The sequence below is a fragment of the Elgaria multicarinata genome, chromosome 1 (genome assembly GCF_023053635.1).
Source record: "Elgaria multicarinata webbii isolate HBS135686 ecotype San Diego chromosome 1, rElgMul1.1.pri, whole genome shotgun sequence".
NCBI lineage: Eukaryota > Metazoa > Chordata > Lepidosauria > Squamata > Anguidae > Elgaria > Elgaria multicarinata.
The window spans coordinates 87,119,257-87,141,038 of NC_086171.1; the positions used below are offsets into that span (position 1 = coordinate 87,119,257).

General features: G+C 45.7%; 1 protein-coding gene across 1 annotated transcript in view; it reads right to left on the reverse strand.

Moving 5' to 3' along the window:
• Positions 1–21,782, reverse strand: part of EPHA5 (EPH receptor A5) — a 362,633-nt gene that overhangs the window by 239,200 nt on the left and 101,651 nt on the right. Inside the window, exon 3 of the mRNA XM_063131415.1 lies at positions 20,100–20,763. Coding sequence (XP_062987485.1) covers positions 20,100–20,763 — 664 coding nt within the window. The remainder of the gene's footprint in view (positions 1–20,099; positions 20,764–21,782) is intronic.

The following is a 21,782-nucleotide window of genomic DNA, read 5'->3' on the forward strand; positions in this document are numbered from 1 at the left end:
AGAAATGTTAACGGGAAACACACAGACACCCTCCTCAGTTCTGCACTAGAAACATTTGTCCCCGATTTACAAGAGCTATTCCATATTATGCATTTGAGGGAGATTTTGGTAATAAATAAATAAATAAAAATAAAAAGTGCACACAGACTGTTAGCTTCTACCTGGCCATAACAGCCCCTCCAAATCTTCTTGTATTCTATTTCTGAATTTTAGGGGACACCATCTGCGCTTATAGAGCCAAAACATAACAGCCATACGTAGGAGGGAGGTCTCAGCAGACTTGGAGGAACCCTGAGGTTTGCAGAAGTATAAAAATTATTTAGAAAAATTATTTTAGGGGAGCCCCATAACACCCCCAAGGGGAACTGAGCATCTTCTGTGGGCACAGGATACTGAACGACTGTTGTGGCGAAGGGGGAATATAAAACTGTTGGCAGAGAGAATTGAATGGCTGAAAACAGGATGAAAAAAGGGACTCAGAGGACCATCTTATTATCCTCTGAGAGGACCTTCTTATTGTCTGGAGAGGTCATTTCCTAGTTTATACAGAAAAGCTAGTTTTAAATGTCTTCAGGAGTTACAGAGCTATCCGCAGAAAGTAATGGTTCATTTTTACCTTACTTTAAGATAAAACAAAATAGTGAGGTTCAACTGCACACATTACATATTTGATGTTGCATGTAGTTTTGCCCTGAGGCACTGAGTGTTTTACGAACAACCCTGCAGTGTCGTCCAGAGCTACTGGAGGTTCAGCTGAGAGAAAAATTAACAACAGCCATGCAGTGTTCTTCACTGTTATGCCCCAATTGCATTTTAGAGGGCTGTACTGAGAGAGTGCTGTCCAGCAGCCCTGCAATGTGGTTCACTGTTAATGTTGCGGGTTATTTTATTTTATTTATTTAAGGATTTTTATGCCGCCATTCAGCCAAAAAAGGCTCTCACGGCAGCTTACAAAAGTATTTCTTGACAGTCCCTGCCCACAGGCTTACAATCTAAAAGACATGACACAAAAGGAAAGGGGATTGGGAGGGAGGAGGAGGAGGGGGAAAAGGAAAGCAAACTCAGGCACTACAATCTTAGTTGGAAAGTTCAGCAGTTGCAGTTGACAGCAGGAGGGAGGGGGCTCTCAGCTGGAGCTGGACCCAGGCACGGTGGAGAGGTGCCTGGCTGCTGCTTCCTCCCTCACTGGTGGCCTCTGCAGAGACAGTTGACAGCAGGAGGGAGGGGGCTCTCAGCTGGAGCTGGACCCAGGCACGGTGGAGAGGTGCCTGGCTGCTGCTTCCTCCCTCACTGGTGGCCTCTGCAGAGACAGTTGGTAGCAGAAGGGAGGGGGCTGTCAGCTGGAGCTGGACCCAGGCACGGTGGAGAGGTGCCTGGCTGCTGCTTCCTCCCTCATGGTGGCCTCTGCAGTGACAGTTGGTAGCAGGAGGGAGGGGGCTCTCAGCTGGAGCTGGACCCAGGCACGGTGGAGAGGTGCCTGGCTGCTGCTTCCTCCCTCACTGGTGGCCTCTGCAGAGACAGTTGGTAGCAGGAGGGAGGGGGCTCTCAGCTGGAGCTGGACCCAGGCACGGTGGAGAGGTGCCTGGCTGCTGCTTCCTCCCTCACTGGTGGCCTCTCTAGAGACAGTTGGTAGCAGGAGGGAGGGGGCTCTCAGCTGGAGCTGGACCCAGGCACGGTGGAGAAATGCCTGGCTGCTGCTTCCTCCCTCATGGTGGCCTCTGCAGTGACAGTTGGTAGCAGGAGGGAGGGGGCTCTCAGCTGGAGCTGGACCCAGGCACGGTGGAGAGGTGCCTCACTGCTGCTTCCTCCCTCACTGGTGGCCTCTGCAGAGACAGTTGGTAGCAGGAGGGAGGGGGCTCTCAGCTGGAGCTGGACCCAGGCACGGTGGAGAGGTGCCTGGCTGCTGCTTCCTCCCTCACTGGTGGCCTCTCTAGAGACAGTTGGTAGCAGGAGGGAGGGGGCTCTCAGCTGGAGCTGGACCCAGGCACGGTGGAGAAGTGCCTGGCTGCTGCTTCCTCCCTCACTGGTGGCCTCTGCAGAGACAGTTGGTAGCAGGAGGGAGGGGGCTCTCAGCTGGAGCTGGACCCAGGCACGGTGGAGAGGTGCCTGGCTGCTGCTTCCTCCCTCACTGGTGGCCTCTGCAGGTTAGAGGTAGGGCTATATAAATTACCCCCAGGCCAAACCAAAACTCATTCAGAAGCCTCATGCTCCAACGACTTGCATGCAGACTGGGTGTTGCACTGTAAAATGTTCAAAAAGAAAAGAAACGGCACATGAAAACAGACCCAAGCTAAAGCAAAGACTTCTGCCTCTGTTGTTTTGTTTTTTCATCCTCCTCAACCACTGACTCAGGTAACACAAATATGCCACAGACACATTGCAGCATTGTGTTGTGGGACCCTGCTTGTTCCCTCTAGTTCCAATGTTCAGGCAGAGTGCTGTTGCTTATGTTGCCAAAACACCACCACACGGGCATAAGATGGCGATATTAAGCAGGCCCAGCAAGGATCTCTAAACTCTGCAGAACAGCAACAACAAATATCTTTATAGGAAAAGCCTAAGGCAGGGGTTCTTAACCTGGGGTCCATGGATGGGCTTCAGTGGATCTTTGAAAGTCAAATAAAAATTTATATTCACTATATTAAGGGAATCACTGGAGTTGATTTTTTAAATTTAAAACACTGTATCTTTAAATATAGTAGTTCTAGGAAGGGACAATGACCAGACATGAGCTGGAATGGAAACAGTGTTGGGAGTTTTATATAATAGAATCTATCACATAAAACTCCCAACACTGTTCCCATTCCAGCACTTGCTTCTATCAAAACGAAAAGTCGAAATCGATTGGATGTCAAAGATGGCATGCGTGTTACCTCCACAGTTTCATCTTCTTATTCAAGCCAAACAACAACCACCTTCTCATTGAAATGAACTTTGGAGCAGAATTAAAGTTTTGTTTAATTTGCCCATGAGGATTGTATTTCAGTTTTGTATGGAGTGGCCATTAATTTTTGCATGAAAAAGAGTGAGAAACGTATTTTTTTTTGTTAAGCTTGTTCACTTTATTCATACTTTGTGTATGTTATACACTGTATGAGGCAATCAATTTTCAATAAAATAAAGTATATTCATTGCGTGCAAAGTTGTGTTTATGTGCTTATGTGCATTTTTCTAGGGAGGGGGTCCATAGCTTTCACCAGATTTTCACCAGATTTTCAAAGGGGTCCGTGACTCAAAAAAGGTTAAGAACCACTGGCCTAAGGTGTGTGTGGGGGCATTCCAAATACCCCAGTAGGAAACAAGTTATTTCACTTGCCATTGAACGTTGACTGAGTGTTCAGGTGGGGGGTGGGGGCAGGAATGGAATGGCTGGAATCTTGAACAGCAGCACTTCACGCTGCAAGATTTTGTTGCAGGCCCACTTGTAGTAAATATTGCTGAACCTATATGGATTTTGAGATCCATCGCTAGCATCCAAAAAGCCAGCCGTGCCACAACACATCCCTGTCATGGCCGGTTTACAAAGATATTTGTTTCAGAGGCCAGCGCTATGTAGGTGATTGCACAGTAGAAATGAAGAACACCGTGTACAGCACCAAAGGATAACCTTTAGAAAAGTGTGTGAGAGGTTCCAGGCAAGGATCCTTGGTTTGAGAACGGGGGTGTTTTATGTACACAAGAAAACCCCTATTTTCAGCTGTGGAACGTTGGAAGGCATGCACAGTGTAAGGTAACAAATACAGCTCAGCAGAATTAAACCTATCATCATAGGTTTGTTAGAGGGAATGAAAAATACATGGCGGAGATTAAGGCCTAGGAGCGCCCAAGATTAATTGTTGCGGTAAATGACATGTTTTGCCTATGGTCTCAATTAACCTTGCAGTGACGATATTCTGGAGCAGGCTGACTAACCTGAACACACTCCAACTGTGGTCTCGCTAGAGCCAAGGATGAAACTCCCATTCGTTTCATTACTCCCTCTGCCAAGTAAGAGGGTTTTAATACTGAGCATAAGAAAGAAAATTGTTCTGAAAAAAGGAGCCGACAAGGCAATTTTTCGAGGGGGTCATAGTGATCGGGTGGGGCTTTTTTAAATGCCTGAGGGAGCAAGGAAAGTCTCTCATCTGCAATTGCTGCAAAGATCAAACATATGAGATGTTCAGCTAGGAGAATCTCTAATATCTGATTAGCTGGGGACTGGAGATAAGCCATTTTTGTCTGGGAGGAGGGGGAGGAGCCTGGGGATAGAAGGGGAGACTGGGGAGAAGCTGGCGGGCAAAATGGGGACCCTTCATGGACTACATTCGGCCCACAGGCCAGAGGTTCTCCGTCCCTATGCTGGGCCATTTCCCCTCTTATCCAATGATGAAGACTACATTCGTGGCCAAGCCAAGCTCCTACAAGAAAGAGAAACCTGAAGTACAGACTACAGCATTTGTCTTCAACAGGTAGCCTGGGACCCACAAGCAAGTGGCAGACTATCCTGAGGTGGACTGCAGCAGTACTTCCACCACCATTTTTTCCCTCATCTTCGAACTTGAAAATGGAGGGCACACAATTTCACTACCTGCTATTGGCCTGGAGGGAAGAGGCCAAGGAGAGGAGCAGCGCATGAGCAGGAGAAGAGAGAGAAACACAAGGCCTTTCAGCTAAACTGGAGCTGTGAATGAACACTCAGCTGCCGAGTCTTGGCTGTGCCCTTCACAGCTTCACTCTTTCTTAACCTGGCATCAGCCTTGGCTGCAAGACGGAGTGTACCACTCTGCACAACCTATTGCACGGCTGTTGGATGTGTTAGACTGGGTGGGTGAGCATCTAGAGCACTTCCTAAGGTCTTCCTTCTTGGGTCTTGAAATAGAAAAGGCTGTGCTGGATCAGTTTCCCTTTTTAAAAAAGGCATGCAAGGAGTGCACTTTGGCATTAAAACGAGGCGAAGGTGCCTTCTGCACTTTGTTTTAAAGGGAAAATGTGGCCTTTTTCTTGCTGTACAATACCAAAATTCAGGAATAGCAATTTGGGAGGAGTGGGGTCTGCAAAAAAGATTCCGAGAGAGACTTTCCCTTTTTATTAATCCATGTGCAAAGGGCAGAATTTGGTGGAAAAAACAAGGTAGAAAGAGGTTTAAACCTCCCTGCACAGTGTACAGTAATCCCAATCTGAATGGGCGACTGTGCACAGGACTTGTGAGTTTTAAAAAAAATGGCCACAGCTACACACTACTCAATTAACATAGCATGTAGTTTGACCCTAAGTTTCTCAATATCTGAGTGACTAGGGTGACCAACTGTCAGGATTTCCCCGGATTTGTCCTGGTTTTTGTTCTTTCCATGGTGTCAGGGGGGATTTTCTATAATTTTCAATAATGTCCTGGAATGACACACCTTCCCCTTTAAGGCTGCCATTAGCATGGCAGGAGGGAATGACATGCTTTCTTGAGGCACATCATTCCCCCACCCCGAGCTCCAATTGAGGTCTTAAAGGGGAAAGTGGGTCATTCGTGGACATTATAGAAAAGGCCCCAATTGGAGTGGATGGTGGTGGTGCAGAATGAAATCCTTTCCCCTCCTCCACTCCAATCGGGTTCTTTAAGGTGGCGGGGGAATAACGTACTTTCTGCAGGACTCAGAAAGCTGCTTCCCCACACACACACTAGGTGTCCTCTTTTTTGGTTTCCCAAATATGGTCACCCTATGAGTGACCGAACAATGCTGTAGCACTAAGCATTTTTATTTAGGAGCCAGTAGAGAGCCTTATTGGAGTTAAAACATTAACAGGTTTCATTATGGTATAAGCTTTCATGGAGAAAAGTCTGATTGCATCTGATGAAGCCGACTTTAGCCTGCAAAAGAGCACGTCACAATAATCCCGTTAAGTCTCCGAAGTGCCACAAGATGCAGTGTTGGTTTTGCTACAACAAACTAACACAACTATCCTTGCGGAACTCCCACCCAATTTATAAAGGTAGCAGAATGGGGAGGGGGGGAAGACTTTATCACTACAGACTGCAAGAGGAGTTGTTTGTATGTTTCAGTGCGGCTCCATAAAAAAGCATGATGCATATAGAAAAACAGCATGGTAGGGAGAAGTCCAGGCTGAATCATTCTCCCGGATATGCTAGCTTTCAAAAGGGGCGGCATTCAGAGGTGCAAACGTCCACCTCCTATGTGGAGTTCCGCAGCTCAGAAGAGGTTTCATTACTGCTGCAGAGGTCAAATGGGCTTTCCTTCCAAATAAATATAACTAGACCAGTTTTATTCCTCTGAAGCCTTAAGAGCAGATATAAGCATGTAGTAAAATGACCCGAGATGCATCTCTGAGCGTTAGCCACATACAATTTCCTTGCCACCAACACTGCCAGAGGAAGCCTGGACTGTCACAAGGCACGAACAAGCGCCCACAGCCACCGTGCTTCATTCGTATAGGCAGCAGTATGTTCAGAAATCTGACTGCCCTCTTTTACAGAGAGTATGTAAGACAATCAAAGCCAGTTAAGCACACCAGTTTTGACATATGAAATCATGCTTGGTCTGCAAGAGTCAGAAAATAAAGCAGGGGAAGTGAGCGGGGGAGCGCTCTCCTAAAAACCTTTGTGGAAGGAAAAATAAATAAGTCATGCAGGCCAGCCTTGAGCTGAAAGAGAAGGCAAGCGCTTCTCCAAAGGGGGAAGGGAATACCGAAGGAGATGGGAGAAGTGATCAGGAAGCCATTTCTGCAGATCTCCCCTATGCCCACACGCGCCTCGGAGAAAAGGGTTTTGTTTTGCTGTATTTGTGCCCGCGTGAGCTACCAACCACCAGTTCTACAATTATCAGTGCAGCTTATTTGTGTGACCAAACTGACTTGCAAAGACTACTCCGTTGCCCTCTAAAATGTATTACTAACATGTCTGCTTGCATAACTCTCTTCTACTTTTTTTGGTGTTGTTTAAAACAAACACACACACACACACACGACAGTCTTAGGCTAAACTAATTTAGGACCTAATCTACACCAAGCAGGATATTGCACTATGAAAGTGGTATATAAAAGGCAGGATCATAGAATCATAGAATAGCAGAGTTGGAAGGGGCCTACAAGGCCATCGAGTCCAACCTCCTGCTCAATGCAGGAATCTACCCTAAAGCATCCCTGACAGATGATTGTCCAGCTGCCTCTTGAAGGCCTCTAGTGTGGGAGAGCCCACAACCTCCCTAGGTAACTGGTTCCATTGTCGTACTGCTCTAACAGTCAGGAAGTTTTTCCTGATGTCCAGCTGGAATCTGGCTTCCTTTAACTTGAGCCCGTTATTCCGTGTCCTGCACTCTGGGAGGATCGAGAAGAGATCCTGGCCCTCCTCTGTGTGACAACCTTTTAAGTATTTGAAGAGTGCTATCATGTCTCCCCTCAATTCCCTCTTCTCCAGGCTAAACATGCCCAGTTCCTTCAGTCTCTCTTCATAGGGCTTTGTTTCCAGACCCCTGATCATCCTGGTTGCCCTCCTCTGAACACGCTCCAGCTTGTCTGCGTCCTTCTTGAATTGTGGAGCCCAGAACTGGACGCAATACTCTAGATAAGACCTAACCATGGTCGAATAGAGAGGAACCAGTACCTCACGTGATTTGGAACCTATACTACTATTAATGCTTGAAAGTGCTATATGGGATGTTTTATGGGCCCCAACAGTTGTCGGTGCACTTCAATACCACTATAAAGCAGTAGTGTGGCTCCTGCCTTTTATGTACCACTTTCACACCTCTTTCATAGTGCAATATTCTGCTTGGTGTAGATTAGACCTAGGCTAAGTCCCCCATGCCAGGGTGTCTTGAGATAATAATAATAATAATAATAATAATAATAATAATAATAATAAGAAGAAGAAGAAGAAGAAGAAGAAGAAGAAGAAGAAGAAGAAGAAGAAGAAGAAGAAGAAGAATTCTTACCCGCCTTTCCCTCTAGATTGAGGCGGGGAACAACATACACCACCACATCAATGCAGCATCATGAATATGCTGGTGAATCACAATGGCATTGGGGGGAGGGGACAGAATGGGAATGATCGAGTGAGAGTCTCCGGGACTTGTCTGCTACAAGAGCTCAGGGTCTGCAATGTCTCCACCCTTTGACCACATGAGTAAGAGTAAGGGGGCAGGCTCCTTATAGTTCACAGGAGTCCAGAACCTTTTGCCTGGGAGCCAAATCTGCCCCTCCAGAATTCCCTAGATGGCCACCCTCAATACCTCTCAATAACCAACTGATTAGTAGTAAGCTCTCAACAGCCAATTGATAAGTAGTAAGCTGCAATGGCTGTAGGGATACTAGTGACTTTGGCCTTTGCACATCCAATAGCTCCTTAGCCCAAGACAAAGAGCCGGGACACCAGGACATGCCTGGGCACCTGCCGAGAGCCCACTGACCAGAGCCCCCTAGACTTGGTCCATCTCTTCACCACTGCAACATGTTGGTTCACCTGCCTTTTGTTCTGACTCAGCCACTGGTGACAGTGGTGAGGAGGAGGAGGAGGAGGAGCAGGTGTCACTGCCAATGTGCTCACCGACTCTCTGCTGGTCAAGCAAGTGGTTGTAATTATGAGGAAGAGGAAGGTGAGGAGCAGAAACAACTGGTGGCAATGGAGGTAAGAGGGTGGACTCACTGAGAAATAGGGCCCAGAGAAGGTGTCTTGCCCAAGGACACTCTAAAGCCTGGAGCTGGGACTGCAGGATGCTTTCCTTTCCATATAATTTTCACTATTAAGGGGTGTATAGGTTGGATTGTCAATGTAAACCGCCCAGAGAGCTTCGGCTATGGGGCAGTATATAAATGTAATAAATCAAATATCAATAGAGTGGTAACAGGTCTTGCAAAACACATCTGATTCTGGACTGCCAGCCCTTGCCAGCTAACCTAACAGACAAAATGGAGATTATAAACCAAGATGATAGCTGTGGGGACAGCATGGGGGCAAGCTAGTGCATTCTGGTAACATCCTGGAGTGCCCCAGACATCAGTATACTCCCCGCCCAAGACAAGTAACACACCAGACCCATGCCAGTGGGCTGGAGGCATATGGTGGTGTAGTGATCTCTTTGGCCTAGTTCTCAATGAGGTGGGTGAACCACAAGTAGGTTCTCACATGACTAAATGCTCCTCCACACTAGAGATGCAACATTTCTGGAAATTGTGAAACTCTGCAGAAGAAACCATTTTTTCTGTTTTTGAGGGGAGCTGTGGTGAAGGCTTGAGGGGGGAAATGGGCAAACACTGAAAAAATGGAGGAGGGGTTCAAAATATTCCAAAAATTCCTTTAAAAAAAAGGTTTCCCCATTTCCCCCCTCCCCCCCATCTCTGTTTTTCCTATCATTCACAGCTTATGTTTGGGTGGGGGAGGGGCACCCAGTTATTGCAACATTGGTTCAACCAGTCCAGGTGAGATAATCTTAGATTAGCTGTTGACCTGGTTGACCTGAATTCTGAAAGCACCGACCAGGCAGCCATCATTTCTTTAGATACAGAAAAAGCCTTTGACAAAATTCATTGGGAATTTATTTTTACTACATTGACTAATTTTGGCTTTCTTTTTACTGGAGTAGGGCACTAGACAAGGATGTCCACTTTCTCCTTTGATATTCAATTTATGCTTGGAACCCCTGGCATGTACTATAAGAGAGAACAGTAAAGTTCATGGTTTTGTATGTGCTAGTTTAGAATTCATTTTCCCCCTTTATCTGATGGTCTTTTGCTGTGTGTGTGTGTTTTCAAAACTCCAGTCATTTGTTCCAGCTTTGAAAAATTGATTAATACTTTTGGTGATTTGTCAGGCTATTCAACTAATTGTCAAAGTCAGAAATGATGCCGATTGGAGATAGGGTACATTCTAGTGCATTAGCTAAACACAATTTCAAACGGTGTCCAGACTTCCTTACCTATTTGGAAATAACTATCCCCAGAGAGATATCTCAAATAATCAGTAAACTTAAATAAGTTGATCAACGATATCTCACAAGATATAGCTAGATGGGCATCCTTAAAGTTGAGTTTTTGAGGCAAAGTTAATGCACTTAAGATGAATACTGTACCTCAAATAGTTTATGTTATACATGGGATTCCTATATTTATACCTAGCAAATATTCTCAAAAGCTTAAAGTTTTGTTTTGAGATTTTTTTTCTGGGGTTCCTCTCCACCAAGAATATCTTTGAAAATAGGGCTGAATCCGAAGCGGAGTGGGCCGATCTGGACCTCTGAAGCCCAGTTCCAAAGCGGATCGGGGGAGGTCCGGATTGGCGTGATGCGGTTCAGAAAGGTGCGAAGCGATCCGGACCGTTCCAAAGCTCCAGATACAGGTAAGTGGGGGAGGGGGCTTACCTGGTGCCACCGCTGCAGTCTGTGTGGTGACAGCAATGGAGCCAGGTAAGGGGGCTTACCTGCATCTGTCGCGGTCCATGAGGTGGCTTCAACTGAGGCCCAGGCCTCAAGGCAGAAACAGGCTGCAGCCTACTTCCAGCTTGAGGCCCGGGCCTCAGTTGAAGCTGCCGCCCAGACCACAATGGACGCAGGTAAGTGGGGGGACTTCTCTGGTGGCAGCGGCGCTGTCCATGTGGCGAAGGCAGCAGCAGTGCCAGGTAAGTGGGGGAGGGGGTGTACCTGGCTCCGCTGTCCCCCACCTCCGTGGTCCATGCAGCGGCAGATGGCAAAGCCAGGTAAGGGGGGAGGGGACCTATTCAGCCCCCATTTTGTCCCCCCTTCCCCACTAACCTGCCTCCGCCGTCTGCCACAGAGGCAAGTAAGTGGGGAAGGGGATGCAAAATGGTCCGAATCTCTATCCGACCCTCCAGATCTCGCTCCGGATCTGGTTCCGGAGCGGATTGGGGGAGGGTTGAATCGACCCGAACCAGTTCGGGCCTGATCCGGAAGGTCTAGATCGGGCCCCGAAGCAGTTTGGGGGCTGCACAGCCCTATTTGAAAAGGCTGCAACTCCCAAATAAAGAAGGTGGATTTTTCCTTCTGGACCTTGCTACATATTATTGGGCTTATCTGCTGACCTGTACTAAATTTTGGACTTTTCCACTTCAATTTGATTTTCCACTTTGGTCAGTTTTGGAATCTTCCTGTCTGGAGCCTCTCTCTAAATGGATGGCAACAGGTTCTTAGCATATTAAGGGGGACAGGTCTCCTCCCACAATTTTGGTGGTCAAAGACATGTGACGTTTAATGTCATGCCAATTGCAGGTTGATCCATTTTCCCATGCCAACTTGACTCTATGGGAAAACCCAGATTTAGGAATCAGAAATAAAAATTTTGTGACAAATGTGGATGGGTATATTCTTTTTTTTTACCTTGGATCTATTATTGGGCTCTGATTATGAGTTTTAGTCATTTTCAGCTTTGCAAGATAAATTTGATTTCTCTGCTACAGCCAAAGTGGCAATACTTGCAACTACAACACTTGTTAGAAGCGAAATTCAGTCCTGCTGCTTTCATAGCCTCAGAATCCCCCTTGCTATTGGAATCACTGTTTGAACCTGATCAGGTATATCACCCCACGATCTACGTTTATACATGCTTATTATCAGTGAATGAATGGCACCCGGTCCACCTTCAAAATCCTGTGCAATTACATGGAAGGGGATGGAATTCGAGGTGCATCAAAAAGGGGGTGGAAAATAAGCAAAAATAAAGAAAACAGCCAAAAATGCACATTTTCCCCATAGCCTACGGTGCACAATTGTGCAAGTACAAATTCAAATGTGCAAGTATGAATTTGCAGGGACTGCAAATTCATGCAATTGCAAATTTGCACAAATTTGCACCTGTACAATTGTGTACTTTAGGCTATACGAAACATTTGGGGCTGTTTTCACTTATTTTCCAAAGGGTTATTTGTGCCCGCCGCCCCCAAATTTGGTGCACTCAAGTTTTTTCCTCCCCCGAGTCTTTTTTTTTTATATAAATTTTTTTATTTTCTACAATACATAAACATACACATTACATCACATAAAAAAACACACAACATACTACATAATTTTCAGTTGAATACAATATCTTATCTTAATAACATAATCAATACACCTACAGTGCACCCCCCACCACGGGATCTCATTCCTGATTCCAGAATCTCATACTTTCTTCTGCTGGTGGATTCCCACTCCCTTTAGAAAATACAAATATTAGGAACTGTTTCCAAATTCCTTCAAAATCATTTGATTTAGCTATACCTCTTCTCCATTTAATATTACTTGTTAATTTATCATTAATAGCTATATCCCATACTTCTTTATACCATTCTTCAATAGAATATTCCCCTTGTATCTTCCAGTTCCTAGCTATAATTAATCTTGCTGCAATCAACAAATTCATTATCAGTTCTTTAATTTCCTTTTTACATTTAAAATCTTCTTCAAATAGCGACAGCAATGCAACTTTTGGTGTTCTTTCTATCTTCATTTCAACAATTTCTTCAATCTCCAAAAACACCACCTCCCCCGAGTCTTGATGGTGCATCAGGTGCTTCTCCACTATTTATTTATTTATTTTTATTTATTACATTTCTATACCGCCCAATAGCCGGAGCTCTCTGGGCAGTTCACTAGGGTCCCAATACTGTAAACTTCCGTGAGCTTATAGAGCAGCAGAACCTATATGATCCCATCTTGCCATGCAACTCTACAGGTGAGTAAATGAACCCATGGTTCCCAACAGACAACACGATAACCCACGGTGCGTTAAATAATCTTTACTGCAGACTGTAGGTTGTCAGAGTGGGTTATTTTGGGCAAAGAACCCAGTAAGATTTGAAAAATTCTCAACAGATGGCACAATAACCCACGATGGATTAATTAAGCCATGATGAGGTATTTAACCCAACATGACTAATCATGTCGCCCAAATCCAGTCTATGAATACAATCCCAATTGTCTTGGCTTTTTCAGCGACAGGATGCTGAACCTACCACTCTGTAGTTCTGTCAACAGGAAGATTTCTCAGGACCAGGGAAATCTCTGCACCAGTTTGCCCTGGCAGCAAAAATCTGATGCCAGTATCTAGGAATCTCTAACACTGTCTGTAGTTCTGACAATTCATTAAACTCCTTCTGCTGAATTGTCAACATTTCAGACATGTGTCTTTAGGGGATACAAATTACATACCTCTCCACCACAGCCAACAATTCAACGAGCTGGATGAGGATGCTATGGAAAGTGTCTAATTAAAGTTAATTAGGAACTTTGAGTCAAGATATTTATAAATAACTAAGATGCTGTTTTCCCAGCCATTTTCATTTTAATCGGAAAATGCACCCATGATATCAGTGGGGGGCAACGTTCCCTTTGGTACCACTCTTTCCAGATGCGGTACTTTCCACATACAGAGCGTTTCCATCAATGATTTTCCATGCTACGCAACCACCTCCCAGTAGGACAATTAATGCGAGCCTTTTTTATCCTCTAAACTTGACCTGTTTTTGCACTATACCTTAGGGTGCAATCTTCCCTTCCGTAACAACTCACATGAATAGACTGTGGGCCTTTTCAGACAAGCAGAATTTCCTCTCAAGCGTGTTCTTGAAAAAAAAAAATTAGAGACTTGGGTATGAAGCTGCTACAGGACTCCCCAACTCATCCAGTCCAGACTAGCACGAAAAAACACACAGGTACAGTTATGATCACACATATCCTAGAGCCAACAATTTCCCTCCATCATAGACACAATCACCAATTTCACTGACACTTCATGCAGCAGCTGAGCTATAATGCTTCAAATATTCAACTGCTTTCAAGATTATTTTTTCTTTACCAATATTCCAAATCTGTGTGCATAGCTTTGTACTAGTAAAAATAGCTGGCCCTAGAGATCGTGTGATCCTATATTATCATTAGGGTTAAAAGTCAATTTAAAAAATGTGAATTGAGCGAAAGATTTTTAGCCATTTAATTTATCAATCAACTAATATTGCACAAGTTTTTGTGAACCACCCAGGGAGCTTCAGCTATTGGGCGGTATAAAAATCCAATAAATAAAATAAAATAAATAAAGTCTGCGTACAACTAAATCCTAGAATTGTGATGAAAAGTTTTTAAAGAAACCTTTAGGTCTAATTTTCAAGAAAAGTCCATTAAACAATTTTTAAAAAGTCAAAGAGAGAGAGAGAGAGAGAATGGATTCCAACATTTAGCTGCCATTCTGCAAGTATCCTTTTGAATTAAAGAATGGCGTTTGCAAGAGGGTTAAGATGAATCCATAGCGTGGTCAACATGTTTCCTTCTCCCTTACCTGAGACTACAGCTGGCTCTTTGTAGAAACTGAAAAAAATGTCAGAGGTATAGTGCTTCTAGAGATGGAAACTCCATCAGATTCGCTCTTCTCCTCTTTCCCGCTCCCCCAGCCCCACCCCATAAAGGGCTTTCTTGTTTATTGTAGAAAAATGTGAGCCAGAGTTCAGCACAGCAGATTCTGCTGGTGTTGCTACCCTTGCATTTCTCTCTACCAGATGTGCTCTGTAGGGGGGTGGACACTCCTGTCATGCTGCCAATGGAAGGAAGAGGCAAGGTCTCCAAACATTCCAAAGTCTGTGCTAGAAGAGGCAAAGATCGGGCAGCTGTACCCCACACTAGGGCTGCAAACCAATGCACGCCTACCCAGAGTAAGCCCTCGTGATCACTCTAAGTCTGAATTCTGAATAAACCTGGAGAGATTAGCAAGAGGCCTTCCCATCCATGAATGCCTCAGAACAACCCTAACTTTAGGTCACAGTGCCATTTTTTTCACATGTATTAGCATACTAAAAGCAACCACCCCATTCTAGATCACTTGTACATGGTGATAAAGAAGATGGGGGTGAAATGTCAACCTAAAAAAATACCCTCAAGGTCATTTTGAAGGTCACAGATCACTTCCCGGCACAGATTAGGCTATGTTCAGGAAAAATGTCACAGCTCTGGAAGTAAAGAACCAACCTAAACATACCACTCACCGACATTAAAAATAAGGAGTTGTGCATATCTCCTTAAGTTTCATGTGAAACAAGGTTCTTATTTCCAAGGGTCCCAGGCCCCTGGACACACCACTATCACTGATGGATAAAGTGCTCTAACGCTCAAGTGAGGAGGGAGAAATACTGGATATTATGGCAAACACGTGGCTCTGAACGGTTTTAAGCATCCCGTGCATCTATTTCAAGCCTTTTACATATTTGGAAGCCAACCCATTTCTTATAATTTGATATATGGAATGTCCAAACCAGGCTGATACTTATAAAATTATGAATAGCATCTTTGCAGACATGCATATTGCATCCACAGGTTCAGTGGAGACTTGGGGCGTTACTAGACGAGGCTGTAGCGCGCGTTACCTTCCGCAGTCGCGTCGAGGCTTCCAGATGATGTTCACGAGGATCCGTCGTTATCCTGCGGTGAAGCCTCTTTATCCCAACTTTTAAAAAGTGACTTCTGGTGCGCCTTTTCCTGCCGGCCCGCGCTAATTCGGAGTAGGTGTGGGAGGATGTGAGGTCACTGCGGTCCGCACTGGTCAGGAAAAGGCGTGCTAAGGGGAGTGGCCAGCAGCTTCAGTCAAGCCGCCTCCACCATTTGCGCCCAGCCCGCAGCTGGGGCAGCGCAGCTGAGTGGCTTTTTTTTTATTATTCCCACAGTGCCAGTTTGCGCAGGAACGGAGGAACGGAAAAGTGGCTGGTGTGCTGCTGGGGGTGGGTGGGGGATGGGTGGGGGATGTGCGCCTGTTTTTCCTATTTCAACCTCTGCGTGGGTCACTTTTCGGAAAGGCGGGCATCCCACAGTCATGGAAAGTTGGTGACTCCTCGCGGTGGGCAGCCACAGCGGCCGCATAATGGCGGTGCTGTACGCTGCGCCGAAGATGTAAAGGCCAGTGGGGACTGAGGGGGACGGTCCAGGCATGAAGGGCTGTGTGCCTGCTGGTGTGGGTACATGGCTGGAAGAGGGCACAGCTGTTTCTGGGCTGCTGCCATGCCTACGGCCAGATGTGGGTTGGCTCCGTGGGATGGGGGGAGGGCACAGAGGCGGTCATCGCCACCGACACTCAGAGGCATGATGGGAGATGTAGGCACAGAGTGCCCATGCAGACGACTGACCTCGGGTCATATGACACCCGCCACGACCCCCATCAGGAAGTGACCGCATCAATGTTGACCCTCAGCACCGGCGCTCGCTGGCCGCGCCCCCTGTGAGCCATCCACCAATGGCAACTGGCTCCCCTCCGTCCAGCCAGGGGGGGCTGGTACGCAGCAGCAGCAGCAGCAGCAGCACTTCAGCTGGCACTGGCACTGCTGGTGCCGCCGCCGCCACCACCGCGGCATCGCTGACGGCTGCGCAAGCAATCGGCGCTGTTTGCGGTCCTCTGGACTTGCGCAAACCGTGCGGCGAGTGAAAAAAAGCCGCGGAAATCAGGCCGGTGTGGCTGCGCAACCGTGCTCGCGCCGGCAGCAGCACAACCGGCGCAAACTTCCGCCACAAATCGAAGGACGGTGTGGATCATGAGGCGTCACGGCTGAACGGGGGAAATCCGCTTTCACCGCTCCTCAACGACGGAACACCCGGTAGGTCTAGCAAAGCCCCCAGCCACAGTATCAGGGGCAGATTTTGGGATGGAGATCAACCAGCCCTTCATGAGCCCAGTTTTGGGGATGAAGTTTGTTGGAGATTCCCCAACAATCTTGTTCATTACCACCTATATCACAGAATGTGGCAGGAGCCACTGAAAATCATGCTTGTTCCTATCCGAATAGCCCTGCCTTTTCATCAACGTAGACCGGCTTCTTGATCACACTAAAGCACAGCACAGCTGTGGGGCACCTCAATGGCATTTATGTATCACCATGGAAATGCCAATAATGATTATGATCAGGGGGGTATGTGGAGGGAAGGTCTATATTGCAGCAACACAGAGGCCAGTCCTGTTTGCACAGCCCGACTTGCTTCGTTTCAGAAGTGAAACCACAAAGGGTGCCACGTAAAAATGGCAACAACGGTCGTACATACTGTGTGAGGATTTGGCCCATCACCAGGGCCAGCCTGGTTGGGAACCTGCAGAGGGCCCACATCCCAGCATGGGCCCACTGACAAAGAACCCTTGGACTTGCTCCTTGTCTTTGACATTGCAGCCTGCTTGTTCACATGCCTCTAGCTCTGGCCCAGTCAATGGTACAGATGGTGGGGAGGAGCCATAGATGCCACAGCCTACTTACTCAGTGGCTCTCTACCTATCAAGCAAGCAAGTGGTCAGAGTATGTGCAGCTAGTAATAATGGTGGAAAGAAGACAGACTTACTGAAGAAAAGGGCCCAGATGTTGCCCACCCTACCTGTAGAGCACTGGAAAAATCTCCAATGTAAATTACCCGAATTCACAATTTTTCCAATTTAAGAATGTTCCAATTTTAAAAAAGAGGGGAGCCCACATCACTATTGGGCCCTAATTCATGCATTTAACACCAATCCCAGTTCATGTACCCATCTCCTCTCTACATAAGCCCACACACCCCTTTCCCAAACAACCTAAATCCTCCCAAGAGCCAGGAAGTTTGGAAACTACATTTCCCATGCTTCCCTGCACCAGCCACACCTCATGTGCTCACAGGCGTATCCGGAACTTAAATGAGGCCTTCCTGCTACTGTCACCCCCACCCCCACAAAGATAAGTACAAGAAGGAGGTGGCAACAGGGACTGATGGCACAGAACCAGCCCTTTCCAAATCGGCCTCAATTTAGAAGCGCATTTGGGGGCGAGGGTGAACACTGCTAAAATGCATGCTCAAGTTTCATGCCACTGCTCCAAGGCACAGCCAATGTCACAGATACTATAACCTGGAAAACTGTTTCTAGCTACTGAGGCCGTAGCTAGACCTAAGGTTTATCCCAGGATTGTCCTGGGGTCAAACCTGTTCATCTAAGTGCCACATAGGGCATCCAGCGCTCAGGCAGGGACGAACCCGGGATGATCCTGGGATAAACCTTAGGTCTAGCTACGGCCTATGTCTGAGCCACAGCCAGTTAAACTACTACTGGCATTTTTTAACCTTTATTATAATCATCTGCAGTGCTTTCATTCCTGTGAATAATTTGGATGCTTATGAAAAAAGAAAGGGGGAAAAAAAGAAACTCAGTAATGCTTCCATAAAGTAGCAACAATTTATTGTTGGTCATCAGAAGAGAGCAAGTGATAAACAAGTCAAGTGGGGAAAATGTTAAACATAAAACAAAAACAAAACAAAACTTCATTAAGTAAACACAATGTGATCACCTGCTGAATGCAAAATTACAGGTGAATCATATAATGAGATTAGCGCCATGTCACCTTAGTTGCCTGGGTACCTGGAGTGAAAGAATTTCTTCGGCCATGTGCCTCCTGCGCCAAGTGCGCCGCTGACAAGATGATGTATTGAACACATCATTGCCACTTAATGGTTTTAGGCAAGAGAGGCGGCAATTGCTGCCATATGTTTACGAGGGTGAGCAAGATTTGCATCATGTCTTATAAAACAAGACTTTTTTAAAAAAAAAAATGATCTGGCAAGATGTTAGAGTTGATCTGGCAGGATATTATTTTATATCCTCTTTCCCAGGTGAAAAGCATTAATAAGCAAAGTCTGGCTTGCACTGCAGCAAGTAGGAATACAAAGCAAGCTTTTCAGGGATTGGTACTGGAATCTTCAAAATGGCCTACATCGCTTAGTTTAAAGCTAAGCTGACATTTGGGTTATGCCACAAGGTTGCTATGTCTGCAAGTTTCTGTGGGTCCTGGCAAGCTTTTGATAGCTAGCCCTGGGTTCTTCTTTCTTTCTTTCTTGTTTTAAAGTTCCATTTTATTTGAACAACATTCTTGGCTGCTGCAACCAACAAGAAACCAAACAGAGTGGAAATGCCCCTGCTGTCACATTCACTGGTGTCGTGCAGAAGGAGAATGAATTCAAGCAATTCAGCAAGCAAGGCCCCTGAACCAACACCTTCCTGATCCATTTGCTCAAAGCTTTTGAAGGCCTTCTGTGATAACCGGCTAGGTCCAGTCTGCCATCAACAACGCCTGCCATTTTTGAGCTACATATTGTTAGCCTCAACCAGGCAGGTTCTGCCATCTTGTCTAGCAAACGACTCTCAGTTCAGCAGTTAAGATTTTCTCGTGGTTGGCTAGAAGCTTTTCTGTTCCCGAATCACGCACCAAAGCAACCGAAATCCTGCTATTTAAGCCAGAGCCCTTAACACCCATCCATGCAAAATTAAAGGGTCCAAATCCTCTCCACACTGAAAAACACACTACCCATCGAGTACTCTTCATGACTCCCCACAATTATTTCTTATTCATTAAAAAAACTGCTACGGAGGTTTAGAATGGACACATTTAGCTTGAAAACTAGCTGAATGTACCCATCCCAAATCTCTCTCAAGGTTTGCCACTGAATTTTGACAGCAAACTACAACTTCACCCATTTTTTCCAGTTTTGGGGGGGGAAAAAAGGCATGGTGACTGCACGGGGGATGTAATTGGGTGTATGCTGCCCACAGACCGCAAATCATCCTGCTATTGGGTAACCCCAAATTATCTGGACTTATTTTGTATGCCCATCACTGCCATAAGAAAATGTAGACTTGTCTCCAAATATTTCCAACACCTCCAGCACATTTCCAACACATTATTAACAAGTTCTATGTGGCACGTGCTGTCTGTATACGATACTTCACTGTAAAAAAACAACACCCAAAAACACACACATTGAAATCATAATAGCGGCTGTATTCACTGCTCTTAAACTCTTTTAGAGGTATGATCTAAGCAAACTGTAACGTGAAAGTCAGGCCTAGGAGCAGAGTTGAGGGGAATCAGGGGTGATTTGCACAAGCAGGTACTCTGCTTGATTTCTTATCACTTGATGACTCACAGCAGACTGTGTGAAGCACCCTTCGCTGATACAAAGGGTGTTGGAGGCAGTATGAAAGCTCCATTTGTGATGGGATATGTGCGAGAGAGAGGAAAAAAAACACACATTCTGCCATCGTTAAGTTATAGTAATGTATTAACTCCTTCTCATTCTATAGGGGTCATAAGGATCGAAGTCTATCTTCCAAACACATCAGCAAAATGATTTCTAATATCAAAGCCTTACCCTGACAGGTGTTGTTCTTCTCTTCATACCCTGCCTTACACATGCATTTTCCAATGGGCACCAACCATTCCCCTTCAGCACTGCAGTGCATCCTTGGGGGTTCATCAGTCACTGAGTGGTTCACGCATGACCCTAAGACTTCCAGCAGCTGTGACGAATCCGCTCCAGTGATGGTGTCAGGAAAGATGGCCAGGTTTCGAACCACCACAGGGCACTTTTTGTAATACACCCGCACAGACACCAGTGCAATGCAGGCACCCACATCCTGGAAAGCAAGGTAAAATCCCTTTTTGGTCAGAGGGCCAACGTCTCTCACCTCGGTGTTCAGCTTCATGACTCTGTCTCCAAGGTCTAACTCCGTAAAACTCTCGTCTGCTGCAATGGTGTCGATCTTGATGTACTGGTTTTCTTTCACGTTCCTCCCATCTTCATCGTCAGATTCAAAATAGTACATGTTAAAAGTCTCTTTGCAAGTCCCAAGACCTCCAGGAAGGCTGTTACAGTCCCGAAGGGTAAATTTCAGTTCAATGAAGATCCGAGAGGCCCCTCTGTTGGAGATCCAGCTTGTCAGAAGCCAGTTGTTCTGACTCTGCTCCATCACTCTGCACACTTGATACGTGTGGATGGGAGCATAATTTTCATCCACCTCACCAATTTCTTCCCACTAAACAATGGAGGGGAGAGAGAAAGAGAAGAGAGAGAGAAATGAAAGTACAATTAAAAACATATTGCAAATGTCTACAACTCTAGACCTGGCAGTGTGCTAGACCCCATTAAGCAGAGGTATTTATTTATTTGTTTATTGCATTTTTATACCGCCCAATAGCCAAAGCTCTCTGGGCGGTTCACAAAAATTAAAACCATAACAAAACAACCAACGGTTTAAAAACACAAATACAAAATACAGTATAAAAAGCACAACCATGAGATGTTTGCAACCCTTGGAAGACAGCCAGTTTTTCTCAAAGCCACCCTGGAAGGAAGAGACTGACCTGATCCCACCAGTGAAATGAAAAATCCTGTCCTTATTGGTATATTCTACTCTCCTCCCCTTTTTCTGCATATGCTCGCAAGCACTCAAATTACTACCATATTGCTTCGATTGTAAGACGCCATCGATTGTAAGACGCACACTAATTTCAGTAACACCAACAGAAAATACAACCCTAAGACACACCCGCGATTCTAAGATGCACCCCATTTTTAGAGATGTTTATATGGGGGGAAAAGTGCGTCTTAGAATCAAAGAAATAGGGTACTTCATACATTCCATAGCTAAACCACAATATTGAAAGAGGTTCTAGTTTGGTGCCCTGAGAATCCCTCGATGCAAGGATTAAGAAAATGATCCTTAGTACCAAAGGAGCAAACATGGAACAGGAGAAATGTGCTTCCTGTCCTGCATAACAACCTGGAGTCCAGACATCTGGCCCAATTTTCCAAGTTATCCATAATAACTGGGCACCTGGACGTAATGGCCCCTGTGCCACTAACTTGTTTGTTTTTGTTTTCTGGTTCCTGAAGTATTAAGCTTACGGCACCTCATTAAGGGCCTAATCAAACATTACATTTTCCAATCTGACATTCTCTGCACGCTGAGGAACAAACTGTATAATGCAGAATGTTTCAAAGGGAAGCAAATTAATTTGGTTAATAAAAAAAAAAAACCCTTCTCATACAACC